The 26287-nt window shown below is 42.3% G+C and overlaps 2 protein-coding genes across 11 annotated transcripts in view; both read right to left on the bottom strand.

The window, feature by feature from the left end:
• Positions 1 to 3016, bottom strand: part of SETX (senataxin) — a 49434-nt gene extending 46418 nt beyond the window's left edge. For 8 of the 9 annotated variants that reach the window (XR_010593603.1, XR_010593602.1, XR_010593601.1 and 5 more), the window contains exon 1: positions 2842 to 3016. The gene's annotated coding sequence lies outside the window, so the exon portion shown is untranslated. Of the gene's footprint in view, positions 1 to 451; positions 1762 to 2841 lie in introns of those variants that run through there. The other variant, XM_042854291.2, reaches the window with a different exon arrangement.
• A 4311-nt stretch (positions 3017 to 7327) lies between these two features.
• TTF1 (transcription termination factor 1) lies at positions 7328 to 25913 on the bottom strand. 2 transcript variants are annotated; one of them, XM_008169126.4, is made up of 11 exons: positions 25772 to 25913; positions 21043 to 21990; positions 20402 to 20646; positions 19218 to 19403; positions 18182 to 18260; positions 17024 to 17154; positions 14541 to 14769; positions 13579 to 13668; positions 12264 to 12329; positions 11409 to 11494; positions 7328 to 9697 (listed from the first exon to the last, which is right to left on the bottom strand). In XM_008169126.4, exons 2-11 carry the CDS (start codon positions 21927 to 21929, stop codon positions 9525 to 9527), a joined length of 2172 nt encoding a protein of 723 aa, XP_008167348.3. In that variant the 5' UTR covers positions 21930 to 21990; positions 25772 to 25913; the 3' UTR covers positions 7328 to 9524. The 2 variants fall into 2 exon arrangements, with proteins under 2 accessions (XP_008167348.3, XP_065428771.1); XM_065572699.1 differs by lacking the exon at positions 25772 to 25913 and adding an exon at positions 25073 to 25180.
• Positions 25914 to 26287: the final 374 nt, after the last annotated feature.

A 26287-nucleotide genomic window follows, 5' to 3' on the forward strand; every position in this document is an offset into this window, starting at 1 on the left:
AGGTGCACAATCATTAAAGCAAGGCCTCCTATGGAGTCTTGCTTCATTCACTGGATACCTTATTCAATGAGACAAGGGCACATCATTGACTGTTGAAAACGTAATTTGCTAGACACATTAATAAATATTTAATAATATTGTTATTACAGTAGTGCCCAGAAGCTCCAATCCCCAAGCCCTCTGTTACGTGCTGTACAATGCCTTCTGAACTCAGATGTCTTAGCCCCAACTGCTTTTCAAATGTGAAAATCAAAACAAGGCCATCTCAAACTCTCCACCATCTCTAACACTACACATTCTCAGGCTTTAAATAGTTTCTGTTAGGGTTCAGTTTTAGATGATCAGTGTTATGATAGGTCAAATAACCAAAGCTTATGCAAGCTTAGTAATCAAAAGATTATTAGTCAAAGATTCAGCAGCATATACAGAAAGGAATGAGTTAATACTTTACCTATCTGAAGAACAGGTTTTGCATAAGTTACATCTTCATTCTGTTCCAAAGCATTACCTCACTTCTACTTATATTTATATCGCTGTTTATCATGGACAGGAAAATGCCCCAAATTCCTTTATTTCATGACATACCCCAGTCTTCCTTTTCCATAAAGGTTGCACCTACCATCCAAGGTTCTTAGATATCTGTATCCAGTTAATTTAACAATCTTCCAACAATTACAATAGTTGGTTTTGCTTGATCTTTAAGTAATAAGCAAGAACACTATCTTGTCCTTGATGATCTCTACAAATGCCAAAAATAAAATCTTACACAATTTTTAATACATTTCCAGCACAAAGCATGCTGAAAGCAATACATTAAGCACAGGTGCATAGTTAGCCAAAATTAATGTATTATTGAGAAGTAATTTTGACTTTTGAAAGTGCTTCAGCACGCCAACATTTAAGAGCTGTATCTTTTTGGAGCCATCTGTCAAGATGTACAGCAAAATTCTACTAAGCATGCACAAAGTTTCCCTATTTACATGCTTTTAACTTTAAAATTACTGAACCAATATTCTTCAAACTTGTTCTGTTCCTTCTATCTCAATGAGATCTACAAACCAAGCTAAGTTTGTTATATTTTTAGTCATTGAATTAGCCCATATACAAACTTTTTGATTAAAAACTTAAAAATAATGCACCCAATTTTGTTCAGTTTTTCCAAAAACAGATTAAATCACCTCCAGATTGAGAGCAAGCCATGAAAATTTCAGCACCTCAGGAATTAGTTTTAAAATTATGAGCAACCAAACAAAAAGGATTAGAATAGAAAATAGAATTCAACCATAACTATATACAAAAACTTAACACATATAGTGCACTGCATGTTCCAGTCACTATAAGTACTGGCTAATTAATTATCCAGTAAGACAGATGTTACCTCCTTGCAAGTTGTTAACATGCAAGTGGCTTCCTTACAGTGTAAGGAACTGCTCCACATCACTGGACAAACCAGGAGATGCTGCCTATGAGTGATTAAAGGCACTTCAGCAACATCTGTACAATATACTTCAAAATAACTAGATGCCTCCCTTTAACATTTTAAGCCTTCCACAGTCTTAAGACAACTTCTGTGGGACAGGACAGGGCAGGACAGGACCATTAGTGTTTTAAAAAACGTTAAATGTTTTTAAAAAAATGTTAGGGCATGAACAGAGTAAGTGTGTGTTTTCTAGGAGTGTTGCCTCTGGAATGCCTAGTAAGTGTCAGCCAGTTCAGGAAGAAATGAAAGGTCTGGTCATGGGGAGAGTGATACCTGATGCCAGCTACAGGTGAAGACATCCCAGAGGGGGACTCATCTATTCCATGGCAGGGAAGACAGGAAGAGAGTGGTGGAAGAACAGGGAGGGATTTTTTGGCAACTGGGGCCCAATTCCTATGGGGGTGGAGTATACACATGTTTTCTACAAAAGGAGGAATTCTGCTAGGGGTAAGGATTTGAGTTGAGCTCCTAAACAGAGTGTGATGGGGATCTGGGGAAGCAGAAGAATTTACTTCCTAGCTCTGCATGTCTGTAGGGAAGAGGTTGGAGAATAACAGAGGAGGGGGCAATTTCCATACTGCGGGTGACACTGGCTGAGAAGACTGGCAAGGGAGCAGTCTCCACGTTCTGGGGTCACTGGCACAAGACTTGTCTCCATACTCAGGGGAGAAGGGAACAGGGGGCTGAGGTAGGAGCAGTCTCCATGCTCGGAAGGCACTGGCCAGGATGGAGGCAGTCTCCAGGTTCAGGAGGGCACAGGGCAGGTGGGAGGGGGGGCAGTCTCCAGGCTCAGGGGGGCACTGGCGGGGGGGGGTGTGGGCAGGGGCAGTCTCCAGCCTGGGGGGGGGGGGGGGCAGGCTGGAGCAGTCTCCAGCCTCGGGGAAGGCACTGGCCGGGGGGAGGGGGGAGAAGGCTGGAGCAGTCTCCAGGGTCGGGGGGGGGGCGGGCACTGGCGGAAGGGGGGGCTGGAGCAGTCCACAGGTTCGGGGGGGGGGGGGCACTGGCGGAGGGGAGGGGGCTGGAGCAGTCCCCAGATTCGGGACGGGCTCTGGCGGGGAGGGGGGGGGGCTGGAGTAGTCCCCAGATTCGGGAGGGGGGCACTGGCCAGGGCGGGGGGCTGGAGCATTCTCCAGGCTCGGGGGGGGGGGGCACTGGCGGAGGGGGGGGGGGCTGGAGCAGTCTCCAGGTTCGGGGGGGGGCACTGGCCGGAGGGGGAACTGGAGCAGTCTTCAGGCCCAGGGGGGGCACTGGCGGGGGGGGGCTGGAGCAGGCTCCAGGCTCGGGTGGGGGAGCGGGGGAGGAACGACGTTTCCAGGCTCGGGGGCTTCTCCTCTTTCCCTCCCCCTCGGCTGCCCCCTCACCTCCTCCCACCGCCAGCCTCTGGGCGCGGGCCTCAGCGCTACTCCGCCACCATGGCTCCGGTGGGCATCCAGCCAACGCTTCCCCGCTCAGGCCAGCCCCCGGCGCAACCCCCACCCCACGTTCTCCTCACTTCCGGCCCAGCCGGGTGTCTCAGCCGGAAGTGAGTTTGTTTTTCCTCCGGGGCGGGGCGGGGCCCGGAGCGCCCAACTCTAACCTGGAGGGGCCCCGCCCCGGGGGGGTGGGGCGTCTTAAAGGGCCAGCGGCAGGTGTGTCGGGAGGAGCAGAGAGCAGGGGAAAGCGGGAGGGACGTAGAAGCGGCCAGGGAGGAGTGGTCCAAGGCACTAGCCTAGGAGGAGGACTTGGTTTCAATTGAGGTTGGCACCAGCCTGCCTGGGTGAACCTGGGCCAGTCCCTGAAAATGAGGAGCATAAATGGTGCCTCTTTTGGGCAAGTTTGTCCCCGCTCTTGCCAGCCCCAAATCTTCAAATGAAGCCTGCAACCGTCACATATCCACGGGACTCCCGGAGCTGGGGCTTTAAGGGGAAGATTCGTGACAAAATCAGGAGAGTTAGCAACACTGACAGCTGCTAACTGACGGTGTCCCCCCCCTCCTGAACTGGGACAAATCCAGACATAGTTTTATCCGGCAGCAGACAGGGAATATGCCATTTTGAACATACCACTCCACCCCCACCAGTGTGACCTCATGCGCACAGTGCATATGAGGTCATGCCAGTGCAGGTGCTGCCCTTGTGGTGTGACCTTGCATGCACCCTATGTACAAGCTCACGCTGGCCAGGGGTGGGCCCACACTATTCCCAGAATGACCACTATTCTGGGAACAGGTGAGCGGCCACCCTAGGTAGGCAGGAAGAAGTGGATGAGGCTACAGGGGAAGGTACAAGGGAAAGGGGGATGAAGGGGAAGTGGGGCAGGAGAATTAAAAACATATTGGGGGAGTAATTGGAAAGGAAGGGGAGGGTTGACAGGAGTTTGGCAGGGCAGGTACCACCTGTCCTACACTCAGGGTGATTATAACACCACTATCAGAGGGGTAGCCGTGTTAGTCTGAATCTGTAAAAAGCAACAGAGGGTCCTGTGGCACCTTTGAGACTAACAGAAGTACTGGGAGCATAAGCTTTCGTGGGTAAGAACCTCACTTCTTCAGATGCATCTTCTTGCATCTGAAGAAGTGAGGTTCTTACCCACGAAAGCTTATGCTCCCAGTACTTCTGTTAGTCTCAAAGGTGCCACAGGACCCTCTGTTGCTTATAACACCACTGCCATTATCTCCTACTTAGCCTGTTTCTAGCCTCTGCCACTCCAGCAACTCAGAGCCTTTCTCACAATCCTATCTCCCATCCCTGAGACATCTCCCTGGTCATTCTATTACAGATTTAAAAGTCACTATCATTGAACAAAAAAACTTCAGAAACAGACTTCAAAGAGAAACAATAAAATTCATTTGCAAATTCAACACCATTAATCTGGGCTTGAATAGGGACTGGGAGTGGCTGGCTCACTACAGAAGCAGCTTTTCCTCTCCTGGAATTGACACCTCCTCATCTATTATTGGGAGTGGACTACATCCACCCTGATTGAATTGGCCCTGTCAACACTGGTTCTCCACTTGTGAAGTAACTCCCTGCTCTCCATGTGTCAGTATATAATGCCTGCATCTGTAACTTTCACTCTATGCATCCGAAGAAGTGAGGTTTTAACTCACGAAAGCTTATGCCCAAATAAATCTGTTAGTCTTTAAGGTGCCACCAGACTCCTTGTTGTTTTTGTAGATACAGACTAACACGGCTACCCCCTGATACTGATCTTATTAGTAATAAACAGCTAACTGGTATTGTCCTCAGTGTATAACAAAAACAATGGTAAATGGGCAATATGTCAAATTGTGTAGACAAATTCCCTGTTAGTACCAGTCATAATATAGAGATAGGTTTCAGAGTAGCAGCCGTGTTAGTCTGTATCCGCAAAAAGAACAGGAGTACTTGTGGCACCTTAGAGACTAACAAATTTATTAGAGCATAAGCTTTCGTGGACTACAGCATCTGAAGAAGTGGGCTGTAGTCCACGAAAGCTTATGCTCTAATAAATTTGTTAGTCTCTAATATAGAGATAGTGCATCCTAACTGAGGCACATGTTATTTAAAACAATTTTGTTCAGTATCTGGTTAACAATAGTGAATCCCAGCATAGCAATATTTGATAAATTGGTTACTGTCCATTCAGTAGGTTATCTGGAAGACAGCATCTTCAAGAAACAACTGGATCAACATCCACTACTCATGTATCATAGAGCAGGGGTTCTCAAACTTCATTGCACTGCAACCACTTCCCAACAATAAAGATTACTATCCAACCCCAGGAGGAAGGAATGAAGCCTGAGCCTGCCCAAGCCCCGCTACCCAGGGGCAGCGGGGCTCAGGGGTGAAGTCGAAGCCAAGGGCTTCAGCCCCAGGCAGGGGGCCTGTAACCTGAGCCCCGCTGTCCAGGGCTGAAGCCCTCGAGCTTCGGCTTTGGCCCCAGGCAGTGGGGCTCAGGCTTCAGCCTCAGGCCCCAGCAAGTCTAAGCTAGCCCTGGCAACTCCATAAATGGGGCCCTGACTCACAGTTTGAGAACCGCTGTCATAGAGCAAAGCAAACCTAAAGAGCTTTGACCATGGCTTGTTATGCCAGGAATGTTATTGACTTCGCAACTCCAACGTGTGGCCAGAATAATTCAGGCCAATCCATTGGAACAGAGAAGCTAGCCACACAGGCTAGTCTCCTGCTCAGCAAAGCTTACCAGATGGTAACAACCAGCAGTAAGGATAATCTGTAACATGGATGGACCTACTGTGTAGTAACTAATCACAAGAAATTTATATATGGAGGCCTCATGTGTGAATTTTTGTTTTACTCCTCATATTCATAGCATTGTGGAACATACTGTAACAGTGCCTAACCCAGTATTTCAGAACTATAAAACTACATTCCTCAATCAAAGTCCCGAATCTGACATTTCCAGGCCCACCATTAGAGACTAAAAACACTTGGAAAATAAAATCTGTCCAAGGGTCATACAAGGGAATGTTCAGACCAAGGGACAGAGAGGCATGAATGTGTGGATAGTAATGTCAGGTGGTCATACAACAGTGTTTAGCCCACTGGGTAATCTTCAGTCCATGCACTGTGCTTTTCCAAGATGGTGGGTAAAACATTCTCCCCATAAAAGGATAAAAAGTGGTGGAATGTAGTAGAAAGAAAGAGCCTGAAACATGGGGCCTGGTACAAGGCCTAAGGGCTGAACTAAAGTGAGCAAAAGTCAGGCCCTGCTGATATAAAGCAAAGTTAGCAAGAATCAAGCTACAAGCAAAAGCAGATGCTTGCTTGCAAGTTCACTATCCAATACATGAACTTGGCAAGAACAGGCCTGGCACTGCAAAAACACAAGCACTGTTAGGCACTAAGTATTCACGTAAACACATTCCAGAAGGATTGTGCCAGAACACCTCGATACAAGGTTATGGTGTAAATACACTCCCCAAAGATGATACAGGGGCACACTGACCCCTCCTAAGGATAAGGTCAGGATGACACAGTGATGGATAGCAGGGCTGGCTTTAGGAAGGGCAGGGCCCGATTCGAATACCTGGCGGTGGTCTGGGTCTTCAGCGGTGGGTCCTTCCGTCACTCCAGGTCTTCCGCGGCACTGAAGGACATGCCGCCAAAATGCCGCCGAAGACCCAGAGCGAGTGAAGGACCCGCTGCCAATGTGCCGCTGAAGACCCGGACCGATGCCGGGTGAGTAAAAAAAATTAAAAAGGTGCCTAAGTTAGGCGCTCTTCTTTAGGGCGCAGGGCCCTCTTAGGCGCGGGGCCCGATTGGGGGGAATCGGCCTAAAGCCAGCCCTGATGGATAGAGATGTTTTGATTGGATCAACAAATACAAGGTAAAGGGTGGTAACTAACCACATCAGAGGAGCAATACGTAACTTGTTTGTATCAATGTATAAGAAGGGGGTCCCAGAAGGGGTGTCTTTGTCTGGCCGAGGGGGAGTGGAAAGTCCTACTGCTCACTGAGCTGGTCCATTGTCACAGGCATACATGTATTAGTGTATTTTGAGCCGGGGCATTAGTATTGTGCTTTGTTGGCAATAAACCTGGCTGAGTGCCTTCACCACTGATCTGAGTCTGTTGTCTTCTTGGGCAGTCTGATCAGAGTCTGCTATACTGGCTATCTGGATAGAGCCGGTGCATCACACAGAAAGAACACACACAGAACCAACAACTGACATCACTACTTGTGTGTCTGGCTGAGTGCATACAATCAGAACAAGCATCTCAGTTTTTCAGATGCTAAAATGTGATCTTTGTAGGCCAGGATTAGCCAGCATCCACTTGTACAGTATTACTAATCCCACACATTCAAAAATCATGAGTCAGACTCCCAAAAAATCATGATTGGCTTAAAAATGAGACTTTAAAAATAATAAATTTTGGATTCTTTTTATTTGCCTTCTGGTATTTGAGCCTTTAGGGTTTACAGTTTTCAAACGGGAAAGTTTTTTAAAAAGTGAGAGATAAGATTCTCACCTAACAACCTGACTCCAGGAGGTGGAAGTTTAAGTAATACACTAAATATCATAACAGGTTGCAATACTGCTTGTATCCTCATTTTCTGATGAGTCTTTATAGAAAATGCAATGAACAAACCCTATACAAAGACAAACTTTACTTGCAGTCACACCAAATTATTTACATTCTCTTTATCTATTTACAGAAAATTGCCATTATCTTACAACAATGAAATCATAAAATGAAGACATATGTACAATTTTCATCTTGTCCATCAATATTCTTATTATTGTAATATTTACATAGAAATATTTCCCTACAAAAAAAGGAATATATGATCTATTGACAATTTTCTCTCTGCATTATATTAAAAAAGAATAAGAAAATCTTAAGTGTATCACTTCAGTTTTAATAGAAACAGTAAAAAAGTAGTCAAAGGAAAAGGCACATATGCCCTTTTTTGTTGTATAAAAGATTAAAACAGAGTAACCCGAGCTCCAAAACTACTAACAGTTTATGCAGGACATATTACAGCTGTTTTTAAAACAAAATAACTGCCAAAACTACAATTCAGGCTTTTGCGATTCCCCTGCAGCAACACAAGATGTCACAATCATCTAAAACAGTGCAGCTCCTGGATTTTTTTTAGTTGTTATTGGGTCATCAACTGTTGCTGGAGAAATAACCGAATTTCAGGTCTCAGCAGATGAATAGCTTTCTAAATTCTGAATTCATGGAAGTCCTATGGCCTGTGTTTGCTAGAGGTCTGAGTAGATGACTACAGTGGTATTGTTTGGTTTTAACAACTATGAATAGATCATTCTAATATTGAAGAACTGGCAACATACCACCACACTGAGCATACACGAAGCATAAATGCAGAGTTTGACACTAGAATAAGCAGTCTTAGTAATACAGTTTTCTGAACTAAACTTGTTCCCTTCCTTATTCTGGAACAGTTTTCAGCTGTAGACAAGCCCTTAGGAAACAAACCTAAAAGTTTTTACTCATAAAAGTTAATATTTTTGATTAAAAAGAAAAATATAAAATGCACAGGCCAATAAAAACACATGATGCACCTAAGAGACCTCACTATGGCTCCTCTATGAATTTGGACATTTTATAAACGGATACTATTTAACCAGAGGCCCAGAAATGCTCCATAATTCTTCAAAAATTTATTACTCTAATACTTCTACAGTGCCCAATGTGGGCTATGTAATAAAGATTCTTAAGCATACTTTTCTGAAAAAATTCTTCAGATCAATAGTCTGTTTATAAACTTCAGTTATTTGACCATTTTTACAGTATCAAAATCAGTTTGGTCGTATAAGTGATTATACTGAAATGGATTTGTCTTAGCCAGTCAGAGCAAAGGGGAGCGCAAGGAGAAAGGGGGCAACTGTGCAGTTACTGACTCACCAGTGTAACAGCTTAAATTAGCCATATAGCAATCAATTCTCTGCAGTCTGGCTAACAGTACACTGGCTTCATTAATATTCCAATGTTTCAATTAGGTGGAAAATGTTTGACAGAATCTACAAAATCTTAGTCATTTCAAGTTGATTTATCCACAGTTGTTATTATCTCTGAAGACTGGTGGTACCCTCTACTTACCTAAACAGTTTGTTGCATTTTTTTAAATACATACTGAACACAGCAAATTAAAAAAAATTCTCCTTACACAGACTTTTTTTTTTTTTGGTAAGGCAATTTTTTTTTAAAAAGAAGATCCTAACTTGACATTAGAATGCTGAAAACCTAAATTCATTCAGACAGGCTTACCCAGGACTTTAAGCAAATTTGTAATGAATGAAATATTAAGAAAAAAATATTGTTTTTCAGTGTTTCCACAAGTCCAATACAAAGTGACCTTTAGCTTCCTCAAACAATCTGAAGATAAGGTTAAAAGTCTCTAATAACAAAGATACTGCAAAAAATAATCTGTATTTACTTCTCTGTTCAATACAAAACAATAGAAGCAGACTTGCGTGTCTTCATTCTTCCCATTATTTCATGGCCATATACATTCAGTTTCTGATTTAACCCAGTTTAATCAAAATCCATTTTTCATATTGGGGGTGTGCAAAGAGGGAACATTTTGGAGGATAATCAGTCATTGTCATCAGCATCATCTTCATTGTAGTCAAAGATATCGCTGAACTGGAAAACCTTTCTCTCGCAGCTGGAAGGCGACATGTCACAACTCTGAGGCCTCTTCTGCCTTTTTTCTAATCTTTTCTCAAGCAATGGAAGTGTCTCATCATAAAGGTAATCGATTATTTCTTTAAAAATGAACAATACTCAGTTTAGTTTTAATCTCATCTTGGTCTTTTCATTAGCAAACTGTGTTCTCTCAGAAAGGTTTGCAAAACTAAAGGTATTGTTACTTTTTTTTTGCTGATTAAATTAACAATTGCATTTATGTGCTAAGAGTATATGGTGCACTTTTTCCAGACAGACTATCTCAAGGCACCATATTAACATTAATGTTTGCAATGTACCCCCATAAGCATAAGGTCTGTTTTACTGATATCAGAACTTTGACAAAGAGAAGTGAATTGACTAAGCTTAGGGAGCAAGTCAACAAGTTGGAAATAGAACCCAGGAATCCTGAGTCTCTTGGTCTTCTGCTCTAACCATGAATTTGTTCTGCATGGTCTTAATCACAGATTCAAAAAGGAAGTTTTTCTGGTTTAATATCAGAAAGGTATTATGTGATGGACGCTGTTGAGTGGCAGATTAGGGGACTAGGAGCTCAGACTCCTGAGTCGTCTTACTTGTTGTCAATAATTCACTTTGTGAACTTGAGTAAATCCCTTAACCACATGTCAAATGGGGATGATAATACAATCTTACGAAGTGATTGGTATGTCTTAATTAGTTGGAAGTGCTTTAAGAACCTTGGTTTAAAGGTGCGATGGATATGTATAACACAGTACTATAAAAATGTTGCAACAATCTCCACTTAAATGTCTGATGGTTTAAAAAGGAATAATTTAATATAATCTTTTAATGGGAAACCTCAATGCCCTACACCCTTCACAGCTTGGTATTCCACCACTGTACTCTGTTTATACCCTTCAGGGCTCAAATTGGTTACCAATGTCTTTTTCATGCTGCCTCCTTGTTCTCCAGAACCTAGGCTTTTTATTTTTAAATTAATGTTCTAGCTGTTATGGTTGCTGAGATAGCACTGAAAATGTGAACTGAGCATATAACTGATACACTGACGTCTGACTGCATTTGCGGTACCCAAAACAATAGCTCTGATTGGTGTGACCTGCCCTATTCATCTCATACAGTAGGTGCTAATTCAGACACCCAGTGATAATACTTTAAATGTCAATATTGTTAACAGTTTCATGGCTCCTCAAAGCATGCCAGAAAGGAATGGGGAGAGAATATATGAAGACCTGCACAATGTATAATGACAGATCATTTTGGCACTAGGAGCAAGTTGACTTGGAAAAAGCACCACTTCTTCCCACCTCAAATCAAGAAAGAGCCAAGCCCAGATTGACTAGCAGAGCTCTACGAGGCATATAAACCACATTGCCACCCTTTATGGGAGCCACGTTCAAGAAGCCCAGTGGGACATACATGTCTAATACAGGGCAAGTCAGGTCCAAGTTTCCCAGCAGAGCCCATGGGCATATTTGGTCTCACCGAGAGGAAGCCAAGCATAGAGACCATGAATGATCATATTTTGAATATCTACTAGGAGCAGCATCTCCAATGGGTAGAGCTTGGACTGATAATCCTATCAATACACACACACATAAATGCTTTCTAACAAAAGTAGTACTAAAAGTTCCAAGTCTAGGGTGGTTGGGCAATGCAGACTGACACTGTGAACTGCATCAGTGATTGGGTGCTATTGCGTAACTATACATCAAAAATATTAAACGATGATAGAATGTGTATGATCTTAGTCTAATTATATAGGGACAAACCTGACAGAATGACACACAATGCAACCATAAATACACTAACCGGGAAAAGTCTTTGTTTGCCAAGAAGGGACGCTGGTAGCTTTTAACTTGTAAAATTTGGCTTGAACATAGGCTTCAGGGACATCTCTGAAAAGAGAAAAGTTCAAAATTAGTGATACAACATACTATCGGGAAGTTTCACTTTCACTATTAGAATGGCATCCATTCATGGGAATGGCACTTTTTGCTCCAATTAACCAACCTCTCACAGTGTTAGCTATAATCTTTTTGGTCTTTAGACCACTGAATACATATCCCAAATAAATAAAAAATATTGGCCAAGACACTCTTGTCCCTTTAGCATTAGTACATCAAGGCAAACACTGTATGTTATGAATGTGCACTAAACAGTAAGTGGAGTTTACAGTGGAAAATATTTTCCCTTCAAATCACCTCTATTGTATGATCCGGAAAATTCAGTACACGAAGTCAACAGTACTGGGTAATTTTACATACAGCATCCATTCTGTTCTAAGAAAAGACTGCAAAATTACAGTTCAATTATCCAATAATTATACTATAATGATGAAATAAAAATGTCCCCAGTGTTATTCATCACAGGCTTTCATATAGGGAACAGCAACTCAGCCTCAAAATGTAGGCAGTATTTGTATGGCTATAAGATGAGGTGGGTAGAAGAAATAGCTTTCCGGCATCTTAAATTTCAACACTGATTCCCAAAGTTTTAGGTTCTAATCTTGCGGAGATCTCTGCAAGTGCAGAATCCTATTGCATTTAACAGGACAACATGAGGCTGTATGGGTCCAAACCTGTGGATTCCTTTGTAGCACAAGCCAGATAAGTTGTATGATAAATGCTACTTGTTTGTGGCCATATAATAAACAAATGTTTTTACCCAATTATCTCACAGAGCTCTTCCCAGTTCACTTCATTAGCGTCTTCCACCTTCATTTCATACAATCTGAGAATCAAAATACAGAAGGAACTTATAGGGAGATCTGAGACGGCAATTAACTAAACCCCTGAGTCTATGTTCCTTCTCCCCATTACAAGACACAGCACATTTTGGGCTGGTAAAATCTGCGTGTAAGTGTGCTTGTGTGTTAAGTGCATAAACATTAAGGTTGCAAATTAAAACAAAGCTATATAAAAATATCTTCTACTCCTTGTACTCACAACAGCATTTTCAAATATTGTTTCATGCGCACTGACAAGGCTTACACTGTCTATATCCATCTGTTGTCTAGTCTATTGTATTATACATTTTAGGCTCCATGGGGCAGGGACCTCCTTTTTGTTCTGTGTTTCTACAGTGCCTAGCACAATGTGGTCATGATCTATGACTATGGCTCTTAGGTACTATGATAATACGAATAATAAATTACAATAATAAAATAATAATAATAATAGTAAGTTAAGGTGCTAAAGTAGAAACATTTAGTTAAAGTCCTTATATTGAACTGCTCCTATCTTTCTGAAAGTTTAATCTATTTGCACTAAAATTTTCCAGATTGTGTGTGCTCTGATTACAAGAGTAAAAACATTTTTTTCCAAGTGACAGCCATGAAGATTCAGCCTATGCTCTTTCCATCTCATGCTTCATTACCAGTAGATAAAGGTGCTGAAAGCCAAATTAGGTCCTCAATAATACATGCATGCAACTGCCTGTCTTCAGATCATGCTCTCATTCACCTGTGGCAAAACCACTGAAGGCAACAGGATTACACAGTTGTTACTGATTGGAATTTAAGTAATTTTCTTGATGATGCACAAGATGGAAAAGAACATAGTACTTGCTCAATATCAGCTATGTTGGCTCTGTAGGACTAACAAGAATAAAAAGAAATGGAGAACAAATATGAATCTGAACATACACAAGGAGCAGCTCCGTGGAGTACGAAAGTACTGTTTTTACATAGTCAAGCCACAGTCTAAGTCCCCAGGATAATTATTAGGGTGCTTTATAACTGTTTTTCTGTTACAAAACGCCTGTATAAACATTACAGAAACCTAAGTGTGGAATATAACACCATGGAGGTTACTGTCCTTGGAGTTTAATAATCCAGAAACCTCCCACTCTTCACTTTCCCCCTACATGTACTCCAGATTTTTACTTTACTAGCAGGTTCTTATCAATCAGGACACTTTCATAGCATAACCCATGATCCCTAGACAAAAAACACAGAACATTGCACAAATATGATCCATACCTTTTAATAAGATTGATTTTGGCCTGTAAACCTTTAGTCCCACCATATACATTCTGCCCATTGGACATTTTCTTTGTTACAATTGAAATCCTGGGGAAAACAAAGATAAGAAAAGAGCATTTTCCCACCATGTCTGGGGGTAGGGGGGTGGGGTGGGAGGAGGATCAGGGTTAGGGTTTAAAAAAAGATCTATTTTTGTTCCCCACTAAAGTAGAGAGTTATGTGTTTTGTTAATTGTCTTATATGGCTCTATAGCTTTGCTTTTCCCTCTAAGACCCTTTCTCCCCTACCTTCCAATGGTTTTACCTCTCTTATGAGCTTGCTAACATGTTTTGTAAGTGAAACTGTTCAGATCCAAGAGGCTCAGTCTAATGCAAGATTCAAATCTAGGGGCTTGAATCTCTTGTCACTTACATCAGTGTAATTCCACTCACTATAGTGGAATTACTCCAGATTTGCACCAGTGTAAGGGCAAACTTTGGTTCTAGATCTCCTATTTCTTAAAACTTTTACTTTTCCATCATTTCCCTAACCATTTCTTTTCATTACTATGATGAAAGCCACCAACTGTGCCTATGAAGTTGCCTCTTTTCTTTCAAAAAATAATTCATAATATGTAACACCACACTGTCACAGACAACAATAGAACAGGCCCAGACCGTGCAAAGACTTAAGCATATGTGTAACTTCACCCGTGAAAGTAGCCCCACTTCCAGTTATGCACATTCTTATGTCTTTGTAGAATTGGGGCCATAGTCTGTGTACAGGTAAACGCAAGTTTTGGAACTGAAAAAGAAGGAGGTCTTTTAAAACCAACTGATGTGACACGTATCTATTATGACCAGATGTTTAATCATGCAAACATATGCCACAGTACATCTAGTTTGAGGAAAGGGAACAAGAAGGTAACAGAGGTAACTCCAGAAGTGTGTATTAGTAGCCAGACCCAAAATAAACCTTACCATTTCTGTTTACACTGTCTCCAATATCTGGTTCCCACTTTAGCTTCTATCTCGGTCCAAGATATGTTCTTGTATAGTTGTTCACGTTCAACTGAGAGAGTTCCATCTGAGTTCTGTGCCTGTAGCAAGAATTGTATGTCTTCCAAATCAGCCCTCTTCTGAATGGTCTCCTTCACTGCTTGAACTAGCTTCTGTGTCTCTTCCTTACTCCAAGGACCAGAATTAACCTCTATATTATTAAATAAAGTTATTGATTTATATAGCACTTCTCACAAGTGAGTAGAGAAAAGAGAAAAAGAAGTGTCTGATCCTGCATCACAAGTGAACAAAGGACAATATCAGGAGCCAGGAACTCCAGAGCTCCATTCCCACACCTATCACTAAGTCCTTCAGTAGACTTTGGCTAAGTTATCTAACCTCTCTGGCTGAAGTTTTCAAAAAGGATACCAAAAATAAGAAGCCTAAATCCATATCCAGGCATACAAATAAGTGGCCTGATTTTCAAAAGTGCCAAGCACCCCAGCAATGCCCACTGACTTGAGTAAACATTGCTGGGTACTTGGCATTTTTGAAAAGTTGAGCCTCTTAGTTGCATGCCTAAATATGGACTTAGGCGCCTAACTTTAGGCATCCATTTTTGATAACTGGCTTCTGTACCAATTTCCGTGTCTGACAAATGCAAATCATACTTGCCTACATCACACAGGAGTGTTGTGATATTCACTTATTGTTTATATAGCACATTATATTTTCAAAGTGCACTGCAAAGAACTAATTAGGAAAACAAGAAAAAACTGTTACAAGCTAATGCCATCTGTTTCTTGTAGTAACAGCTGGAAAAATAGAAATGGACCCCTTAGAGAACAGTGATTTTTTTCTCAATATTTGCTGATGAAATATAGCTCACCTTAAATTACAATGCCGTTTCAAACAATGGCAACTTTTCAAACATTCTATATGAGAATATGGGAATGAGAGAGAGTGAGTGAGTGTGTGTGTGTGGGTGGAAGGGGAGAGAGATTAGATTAATGCACTGTTTGGGCTTCAATCTCCAAGTTAATTTCTCCAGACAACAACAAGTTTACTTGACTTTCCATAAGAACGAAATTGAAAATGTAACAGGAATACTTGTACAGTAGCTAGTGTATGTGCATTACTTATTTGTGCTAACTGGAGATATGTTCCTATTTTTGCAATGGAGGAGCATGGGGAAGTGACCCATACTAATACGTCTACTTTTTAACACCAGCCACTGTGTTACATAAGCCTCCCAGTGAATATTTTTACTGCCATTCCATGAAGCAGGGAAAATCTTTCCTCTCTGCAGATTAGAGTTACCAAAAAAAAAAAAAGCCTTTTCATTTTTGAGAAACAGCAAACCAAAAAAGTATACTTAGCCATTTCTTTGGCTAAAGGGACTGCAGCCAACTGAACCTGTCTTAAATATAATATGAATTTGCAAAGGGTATATTTCCCTACAAAATCAACTACAAAATGAGGAATGGCTGGCTATGGATCTAAAATTGAATAAGAGTCAATGATATGATGCAGTTGTGAAAAAGGCTAATTATCATTCTGGAGTGTATTAACAAGAGTGTCATATGTAAGACAAGGGAAGTAACTGTCCGCTCTACTCAGCGCTGGTGAGGCCTCAGCTGGAGTACTGTGTCTAATTCTGGGAACCACATTTCAGGAAAGATGTGGACAAATTGCAGAGAGTATAGAAGAGAGCAACAAAAAATGTTAAAAAGGTTTAGAAAAGGTGACCAATGAGGAAAGGTTTAAAAACCAAAAAACTGGGCATGTTTAGTCTTGAGAAAAGACTGAGTGGGGACCTGATAACGGTCTTCAGATATGTCAAGGGCTGTTATAAGGAGAGTGGTGATCAACCATTCTCCATATCCAGTGAAGGTAGGACAAGAAGTTAAGAGTTTAATCTGTAGCAAGGGAGATTTAGGTTAGATATTAGGAAAATCTGTTCAGTCAGGCTGTGGCTTCCAAAAAAGGTTGTGAAATTCCCATCACTGGAGGATTTAAAATAGGTTGAACAAACACCTGTCAGGAATGGTCCATACAGTGTTGTTGTAGCCTTGGTCCCAGGATATTAGAGAGACAAGTTGGGTGAGGTAATATCTTTTATAGGACCAACTTCTGTCAGTGAGAGAGACAAGCTTTTGAGCTTACACAGAACTCTTCTTTAGGTCCGGGAAATGTTTTGGCATGGTCTAAGGTTTACATGTCCTGCATCAGTGCAGGGAGCTGCACTTGATGACCTTTCAAGATACCCTCTGGACCTACATTTCTAAAATTCTATGCACCTAAAACAGTGATTTGGAAAAGCAAGAACCCATGCAACCCCCAGAAGAAATCAACCCTCTGAACTGTTTAATTCATAACATCCAAAAACGATACTAAAAATACTTTATAGAGTAGTAACTTAAAATGTGAATTGTTATTTTTAAATGATGCATATTATGCCTTACGGGACTTAATCTGAGAATACTTCATAGCAACTGAGTGGGTACTGCGAGACATCATCTCAGAAATTTTCTTCCAGTTGTTGCCATGTATAGCATAAAACTTCTTTAATTTTTCTTTTTCGTCCTCAGAATACCTAAGATAGCAAAAAGTAAGTAGCTTCAATTGCAAATCCAAAAAAAACCCAGGTTGCTATAGATGAACATCACCTTTAAAACGTCTGAAAAGATACCCGCTCCTGTTATAAGTAGTACTTTGAAACAGATCTTTTCCTCTCTCTAGTCTTACAATGGATATCTCCATTAATTTATTTTATTTATTTATTTATACTTACAGGAATATTAGTTTATTTACTTTGGCTTTATTCACTGTCAAATGCACATTTTCCCTGTACAGTCAGTCTCCCTGTTTACATGGATGACGCAACAAGGTAGAGAAAAATATTTTAGAGTAGAAAAATGTGATTGTAAACCCATAGACTTGTCAGAGGAACTCTGACATAGGCAGTACTTGGAGAGTACTAAACTTTATTCATTCAGTCATGGAATTTTCAGACTACGGGGCTCAACAATTTATGTTTTAAAAGGAAAAAAACAATCAGCAATTAATTATACATGCCACATTTTGTTTTTAAAATGAACCCAAGTTGACTGCAACCATAAGAGAGCTTTTTCTAATGCAGTGTCAAACTCATCAAGATATGTGTGCTGTTTAAGATTGCTACTCTTTGTGTGAACAAGGAGGGAGGGGCTATCACAACAGAAACTCTGGAGTCAAAACTCACCAACGAGCATTCTCTGAGAGAGCCTCAGTTCTGAAATGCACTTCTTCCCATTCTGCCAAAACCCAGATTTTAACCTTCCAGACATGCTACAAGGTCCAACTTTTTGCTCAGATATTTGTGTAAGGGTTAGATTGAGGGCAGGACAGGGTGTTTCATTACGTGGGAGTTGCAAAGTAACAGCAATGGAATTGGAATCAATTAGGACTGGTCAGCAGAACAGTGTAAATTCATTATTTTGTTTTAATAATTGGAAAGTTCTCTCACATCAGGGGAGGGGAGTGGTCCTCTTAGTATATATGTTTTTAAAACTGAAATAAATTAATGTGTGAGCATCTGAGACAATTTGTGAATTCAGATGCTGCCTGAATTATTTTCTTACCTCCCTTTATAGTTGTTTGGGTCAAACATCTTTCTTGCCCGAAAATATACCTGTTTCCAGGGCCGTGGAATCCCCTCAGCTACAAGACAGACAAATAATACAGTTTTAAAATATATTAGACACAGAGGAAAGGATACTGAAGAAAGTAACATAACATAGTAATGGGAAAAAGATCAGTGATTTTATATAATCAGTGTAAAAATACATTCTATGGTGCTGAAGAAAATGGAAAAAAAAGGAGTTGGGACCAATTTGAATTGAATCTCCTGAACAGTTTTGTCAAACAGTTAGTACAACACAAAATAAAGATAGTATGAAAAGTAATTTTGAAAGTGCATTAAATAAATAGATAAAAGACACAGAGGAACAAGTATGTTATTTGAAACATTCTGCTTTTTGAAGAGAAAAAATGGTTTGATCCTGTTTTCTAGCACACATGAAAAAGGGACCTAGCAAGTAATTTCGGAAATTATCACAAGTTCAATAGTTAATTTTCCAAGATAGGAACAAAGCAAATAGAATTTTACACACAAACATTTTGACTAACTGCCTCTTTTAGTAATCTAATTTCCTTTGGTTTAGGCCAACACTGTGCACGGAATTTGCCAGCTTATGTACACTGAGAACAATGGTTAAGATTTGCAAAGCAGCCTAAGGGATTTAGACTCATTAATAAGCCTCCTAGGTTGCTTTGAAAATTTCAGCCAGTCAGTTTACTTATTGCCCAGCCCGTAAGAAATGGCATAAATTGCACCTTTGATCATAAAGGCCTTAAAAATCAATTAATCTTGCTAGGTGGGATGAAGTTGAATCCCAACCTCCAACCCCATCACAAATGAACACAGCTATTCACAACAGCATAAAAGATATTTTACCAACTATATGTAATCTCGAAACTGTGTTTCTTTCATTTTAGTAAGATTTACAATTGAACATTTTTAAACAACAGATCATTTTACAAGACATGCAAATGATGCCACCATATACTGGAGGGCAGGATCCGTCTACCTAAAGTGGAACTATAATTAATACTCACCAATCTTCATACCAAAAGCATATTTTGTTTTCAATTTGGTGATGGCTTGTTGCTCTTCTGGGTACCGGTAGGTAAATAAGAGTTTCTCTGCATTCTCTATTTCTGTAAGCGATAAAAAGTCTTCAACGTTCTTCTGTATTTGAGTATTTTCCTTCTGAGAAAACCTGCCAAACTTGATAGGCATACCTGGAATATACAATAAGTTAGGTTTAGGAAAACAAAAACTCAAACATGTCATTTGCATTACATCTTGAAAAGACAAGTTTACAGGAAATTTTGGCAAACAGATGATAAGATAGCAATTAACAGAGAAAGGGAGCAATGATGAATGATTCAGAGGTACCCTCGTGATTATAATTTGGGTGCCAGGATAATGTGCACCAACAAAGACTGAAATAAGAGAAAAATGGAATTGGAAATAAGGACATAATAGAGCTGTTCACAGATGGAATGCAACAATCATTTTCAATAGAATATAACACAGAACAAGGAAACAATATTCAGCCAGTAAATGTTTTACATCCTAAAGCAGAGGCCTTCAATCTGTGGGGGGCGCCCCCCGAGGGGGGCACGGAGTAATGTTTGGAGGTGGGGGGACTGGAACCTGGACCAGCCCCCTACAGGGGGTGGGGAGGGAGTGCTGCCCAGCTCTGCTCATGACTGCTGCCTTGGCTGCCACTCCGCTCCCGGGGATCCGTGCCTGGGGTCCTGGCTGCCGGTCCCGCGCCTAGGGTCCCACCTGCAGCTGCCAGACTGGGGTCCCCACTGCCCACTCTGCGCCCAGGGTTCTGTGTCCAGTCATCACTGCAGACCTCGGGTCTGCTCCTGCCCCCACCCACAGCTGTGGCCCCTGCCTCGGCCTCCTTATCCCTGTCCGCGATCCCCCACTCAGAGCCACAGCCCCGCTCCTGGCTCTGGGGTGGGGGGGCAAAAAGTTTGGGGATCACTGTTCTAAAGAAACACTCTAGCTGGAGCTAAGTCAGATGTTTTGTCTTTCTGTTAAATAATTTAAACCGGCTGCTATTCCACTGGAATTGGAAGCTGTGATAGAGTCTCCTGCATTTCAATCGCTAGAAGCCAGATATTTTGGACATGAAAGGCACTATATAAAATCTCTTTTTTATTCTCCTTTATCCAATTACTTTCAGTCCCCCAATCAGTACAGTGTCCTCCTGGGGGCTCACCTTGTTCTTTAAACTTTTTAAACCTGATCAGGTCTCTCCCAGCCATCTTTAGGATTGATGTTTCTGACAATGTCCACACTTGAGGAATGAACTCCTCCAATTTCCTTTTGACAGTCTCCAAATCCATTGCTGAACACATGGAACTTTCAAGGAACTCTTCATTATTTAACATGGTAGAGTTTTCAAATTCTGTAAATCCAACATCCTGGTGTTCCTCAGTGTCAGATACCACAGACTCTGGTAACCTGGTAAAGAGAAGAATTATATAGCTCAATGGTGTAGATGATTAAAGGGTAAGGAACTATGTTCCTTGCCTCGTCCCAACCTATTTCTAACCCTTACAATATAGCTGTAATTCCATTAAGGAATTCTGATACCAAATCCTGATCAAATGGTTTGTCAAGGTCATCAAAATCCCCAACATGTAAATGTAGCTTATATCCATAGATGTTTTGATGGAGGACACTAGTAAGAGAGAAGCTGTTGACTTATAACATTTCCCTTTCTCTCGGTTACTAATACCTTTGATTATTCAAAGTGAAATAATTTTTAGAACATACTTTACTTCACCAAATGCAGTAGCTCAGATAACTATGTGATGGATGCAATAGAAATGATGAAAGAGAAAATTCAAGCCTTACGTTCTCTTAGCTTCTGAGGTTGCTTGTTCAGAGTGTGATTGGAAAGGGAAATCAATATTTCTAACTGGTACTATGGTTTCTTCAGAACAGCCATTATTACCCTCTGAAGTAATCATAGAAATGTCAGCAGTCACATCCAGAGGATTTTCATCAAATACTGAAGAAATCTCTCTCATATCAGTCTTGTCTTTTTTGGAGGATTTTCCACCTTTATGAGTTTTGTGGCGTTTTTTGGGCACTACGGGAATGCTCATTTTAGAAGATGACCCTGACATCATAACCTCATCATTTCTTTCTTGAGAGGACGTAGAATTTTGTCCTGAATATGACAAAGACGATGATGCAAAGGTTTCATCACTGGCTTCTTGTGTCTCACAGGGGCTGGACTGTTTTCTTTTTTTCTTTTTTTGGCTTCTGCAATCATTTCCAAATGCATACAAGCCAGGCAGTTTGTTTACCTCATCCTGCTCTTCTGACACATACTTTTTTCTTTTTTTCTTCTTAGCAGATGCATTTACATAAGTGTAATCAACTCTCTCCAAAGTCGTGTCCATCTCTTGGTTCACATGGATACAGAGTACATTATTTTGCTCCTGCTCACTATCACTGTGTTTCCGTTTCTTTTTTTTCATTTTCTTTTTGGAAGCATCTGTTACAGTTTCATTATTAACTTCACATGTCCCACCAATACAAGAATTATCTAGCCAAGAGTCTGGTTTCTCTTGCTTGATTTTCTTTTTTTTCGATTTCTTTTTATGAACATAAATGTCCTGGGAAGATTGATCTTCAAAGAGCAAAGGAGAATGAGGGCAAACTTCCACACTCTGCATACATTTCTTTTTGTTGCTTTCAAGGCTCTCGCTATGTTCTCTGTTTTTCTTCTTCATCTTTATAAAGTGCAGGATATGCAAATAATTTGTACTTGCTTCTTATGTCTGCTTCACTTTCCTGGAATAATAAAAAGAAAAGAAGTTTTACTCAAGTGTCATAATTTACATAAGTAAACTTCATGAAAGTCAACAACATACAATTGGATACTATCTTGATAATCTCTACATTAACACCATTAAATAGACTTACATGGAGGAAAAACAAGGATATTTAAAATTACCACTGGCACTACTTCAGAGTCATCCAGTTTTCCTAAAGACCCAAAACATTTAAGCTGTTGTGCTTTCAAATGCAATTTTACGTTGAAAAGTGACTAGGTAAAAGTTGGTCCAATAAAATATATTACTTCACCCACCTTGTCTCTCTCTAGATAAAAGTAGCACATTCTTACTCAAAAGAGGCCTCCCAGGTTCTATTCATTTCATGTTATATCTCCTTACTATAGTGACAAAAACATTTTTTTATTGATCATTTACTATCAGCTCTAACTTGCCTAAGACCAACAGAGTTACGGAAAAGAGCTGACTTCTATCCTGGCTCAAGTATCATACTCTAGAACAGAGGTTCTCAAACTGTGGTCTGTGGACCACCAGGAATCTGCGAGCTCCATTCAGGGGGTCCGCAGTTAGTTCCCTCTAAGGTGCGCACCTGGGCGGCCGCACACAAGAGAATGAAGGGCCACTCACCTAAGTAGTGGACCTCGCCCGTGTGGCTCCACTAATTAGGTGCCTGGACCCTGGAGAAGATGCACATGTAAGGTGAGGTGGTGGCCTTGGGGAAAGTAGGGGGGAGGGGGAAGTGGGGGGAGAAAAAGGGGGTGGGGGGAATTGGGATGTGCAGGGCTGCGGCTGCCAGAGAAAGAGGCGACTTTCCCCAGCTCCAGGGCTGCGACTGCTGGGGAGAGATGGCCCTCCCTCCCAGCCTCAGCAATGTGGCAGGGGAGAGACCCCCCTCCTTCCTAGCCCAGGCTCGGGGGCTGCTGCGGTGGGGGAGAGAGGGCACATCTATTGCATTAGAAAGATAAGACTACTGATATTAAAATAGGAGTTGTTTGCTTTTATTTGTAGAACAAAAAAAGTGTATTATTATTAAGGGTTTTTTTATATAGCGCTTTTATGCAAAGCACTTTACAATAGTTAGCTTACGGCACAAACAACATTTGGAAAGATCATTAAGTGGTGCGCCAAGACCCTCAGCAATTTTCAAGTGAGTCCATGAAAAAAAAAAATTGAGAACCAGTGCTCTAGAAGATGTACACTGATTATGGACAGATTTGCAGCGTCTGCAGAAAGGTACAGGCTGACAATCAATCTAAAAAAGACGGAGGTAATTTATCAATCTGCGCGAGGGAAACCCAACTCAAAACTAAAGCTGGATGCTGGTACAAACTTCTGTTACCTTGACAGTATATTGTCTAATGATATTACCATAGACAAGGGGCTGACAAGTCATATTAACAAAGCCAGTTCATCATCTGGCAGACTATCAGAGTCTGGCAGCAACAAGGTATAAAAACAGTTGTGCTGTCCAACTTGCTGTATGGTTGTGAGACCTGGAAATGCTACAGGCATCACATTAAGCTTCTAGATAAGTTCCATTTACTATATCTGTGTGCTATACTGGGCATCAAATGGCAGAATAAGTTACCAATAATAAGGTTCTGGAATGTAGTCACTCTACAGGGATTGAAGGTATGCTTATCGCATCACAGTTAAGCTGGGCTGGTCATGCGTTTCGGAGGGGTGACACCAGAATGTCAAACCAGTTGCTGTATGACCAATTGTAAGTGGGCAACTGCACATGAGGTGGCTAGAAGAAACACTTCAAGGACACATTTAAAGCATAACTTGAAACAGTACAACATTGAAATTGACAGCTGGGAGTCGTCAGCAACAGATAGATCATGCTGGCAAGCAGAAGTCAACAATGGGGTTACCCAGTTCAAGATTAACCACCATATGGATTTTAAAGCACAGAGGCTGAGTAGTAAACAGCATCGGACTCAGCAGACACAGACTGTAATCCCTTCCTTATCATCGAGCTACTTATGCATTTCGTGTGGAAAGGACTGCCAGCCTTTTTAGCCACAGCCATACGTGCAATAGGTAAAACCGTCATCAGCGTCATCTTCAGTCATGGAGGACAACAGCAGCAACTAGGATGAAACTACAAAGTTAGTCCACAATGGACTTCCTACTAATACTAACAGGAGATCATACAAAGATTAAGACTAGAACACGACCCTTATATAAAATCAAAGAGGACCACTTTTTCAAAAAAGATACTTAAAGATCAACACCTAAAGCCATTTTTAGGGACCTACATAAAAGTAGCGTGATTTTTAGAGATGTTACTGTCATAGAATTTAAGGCCAGAAAGGACCACTAGACAATCTATTGTCACCTCCTGTACATCACAGGCCACCAACACCACCCTGCAGCCACACACTAAACCCAACATCTGAAATTAGACCAAAGTATTACAGTCCTCAGGAGACTAAACTATTATGTGCCACAGGCAGAGAACAGGAGGCACTGAGGTGCACCAATACCTGAGGACCCTGCAATAGCAGGAAGCTGATTACATGAGATGTACCCAGATGAACCTGGCAAACCACCATGCTGCAGAGGAAGGCAGAGCTCCCCAAAGGCCAGTGCCAATCTGACCTGGGGGGAAATTCCTTTCCAATCCCACATACCTTGATCAATTAAACCCAAGACATCTTTGTAAAGGTTAAGGCTTGTCTAGACACATTCCAAAGGTTTGTTCCTAGTGTAGCTGAGAAAATGTTTTGGAGAGCATCAAGACTAGCGTACAAAAGTGTTAAAGCTCTTGAGTTAATTAGCCATCAGTTAAAAATCTTCAGTAGGGACAAACCCTCTGAGGGCTTCCCCTATTCCTGCCCCCTTTTTTATTTGAGAGAGACAAGGTGGGTGAGATAATATCTTTTATTGGACCAACTTCTGTTGGAGAGAGAGACAAATTTCGAGCCACACAGTACACCATTTATAGCTGCAGGTACATTAACTACATGAAGAAATCAAGCATGCTGCCATGAACCATTGACTCTCTGGCCTCTCTACTGAGTCTGCCAACAAGGGAACTGATTAGTCAGTAATAGTTTTTGTCATCTCATTACCTGACAGATACCCCTAAATTAATTTCACACCGATAGCCATTCCGTGACCAGACAGTAGTTATAAGAGAATGGTAGGGCTGAACTACCTGCCCACCCCAGGGAGGCAAGTTAACGCTAGTGTTGCGATTCTTCCCATAATACCATCCCCAGCCGCACTTACTCACGCACAAAGGAGCTTGGTTCTGGTGTCCCAATAACATTCTGCCCATAATCCTCCCCACCACCACTAGCCCCGTTTTCCTTCCACTTGACTCCTCACTGCCCCCAACCCTCCTTCCCTCCCTCCCCGCCCCTAACCCTCCCATCACTCTCCCTTTCCCAACCCTAATCCTCCATCCATCCCCACTTGCCCCCTCACTTCCCAACCCTCCCACCACTCGCCCCCTCACTGCCCCAATCCTCCATCCCTCCCCCCCACACTCCCATCCCTAATACTCCATCCATCTCCACTCGCCCCCTCACTGCCCCCAACCCTCCCACCACTCGCCCCCTCACTGCCCCAATCCTCCCTCCTCCCCCCACTCACCGCTCACTAACCCATCCCTCGCCTCCACTCCCCCAACCCTTCATCCATCCTTTCCTCCCCCACCCTCTCGTTCTCTCCAAAATCATTCCGCTTTCCGTCCCGCATCGCCGTCACTCCTCCTACCAACCACCACCCCCCTACTCCGATTTCAGGCCGCTCCCCCCGCCCCATACCTGTCTGACTCAGCTTTCCGCAGGACACAGCAGCACCACCAGCGCGCACGCCTCGCTCCCGGAAGTGTCCGTCCCCATCCCGCTTCCCCCAGGCGGCCGGGCCGGAAATGTCTCAGCCGAGTTCCGCTGCCCCATGGACCGGAAGTGTCCCCTGCCGGACCTGAGGAGGAACGGACCTGAGTCCTTCTGTGACTGGCTAGCGGCTGCGCTGCTTCCGCTCGGGAGGGGAGAAGGCGGCGCCTCGTCGCGCCTGCTCCTCAGCGGGCTGGGCCTGGGCTGGTTCGCATCTTCCGACTAGGCCTGGGCTCCCCCTGGGCCCTTCCCCCGACCCCCGCAGCCTCGGGGCTGTGGTGAGCCCGGCCAATCCCCTCCTCTCCCGGCCAGGCCAAGCCCACCTTGTCCCGCACGGGGCGCTGCCGAGCCCATCGGCTTCGTTCAAGGGGAAACCTGCACAGCCCGACACGGCCCACTGCGCCTTCAGTACACATGCCCGCCCCCGATTGTACCTCACTGTAC

The sequence above is a fragment of the Chrysemys picta genome, chromosome 18 (assembly GCF_011386835.1).
Source record: "Chrysemys picta bellii isolate R12L10 chromosome 18, ASM1138683v2, whole genome shotgun sequence".
NCBI lineage: Eukaryota > Metazoa > Chordata > Testudines > Emydidae > Chrysemys > Chrysemys picta.

Bases quoted from the DNA above. Each gene is read 5' to 3' on its own strand.
- TTF1 (XM_008169126.4), bottom strand. From the start codon at position 21,929: ATGAAGAAGAAAAACAGAGAACATAGCGAGAGCCTTGAAAGCAACAAA. The intron at 20,647-21,042 runs GTAAGGCTTGAA...TCTCTTTACCAG, and splicing joins ACCTCAGAAGCTAAGAGAAC to GTTACCAGAGTCTGTGGTAT. The intron at 12,330-13,578 runs GTATGGATCATA...TTTGATTCTCAG, and splicing joins AAAATCAATCTTATTAAAAG to ATTGTATGAAATGAAGGTGG.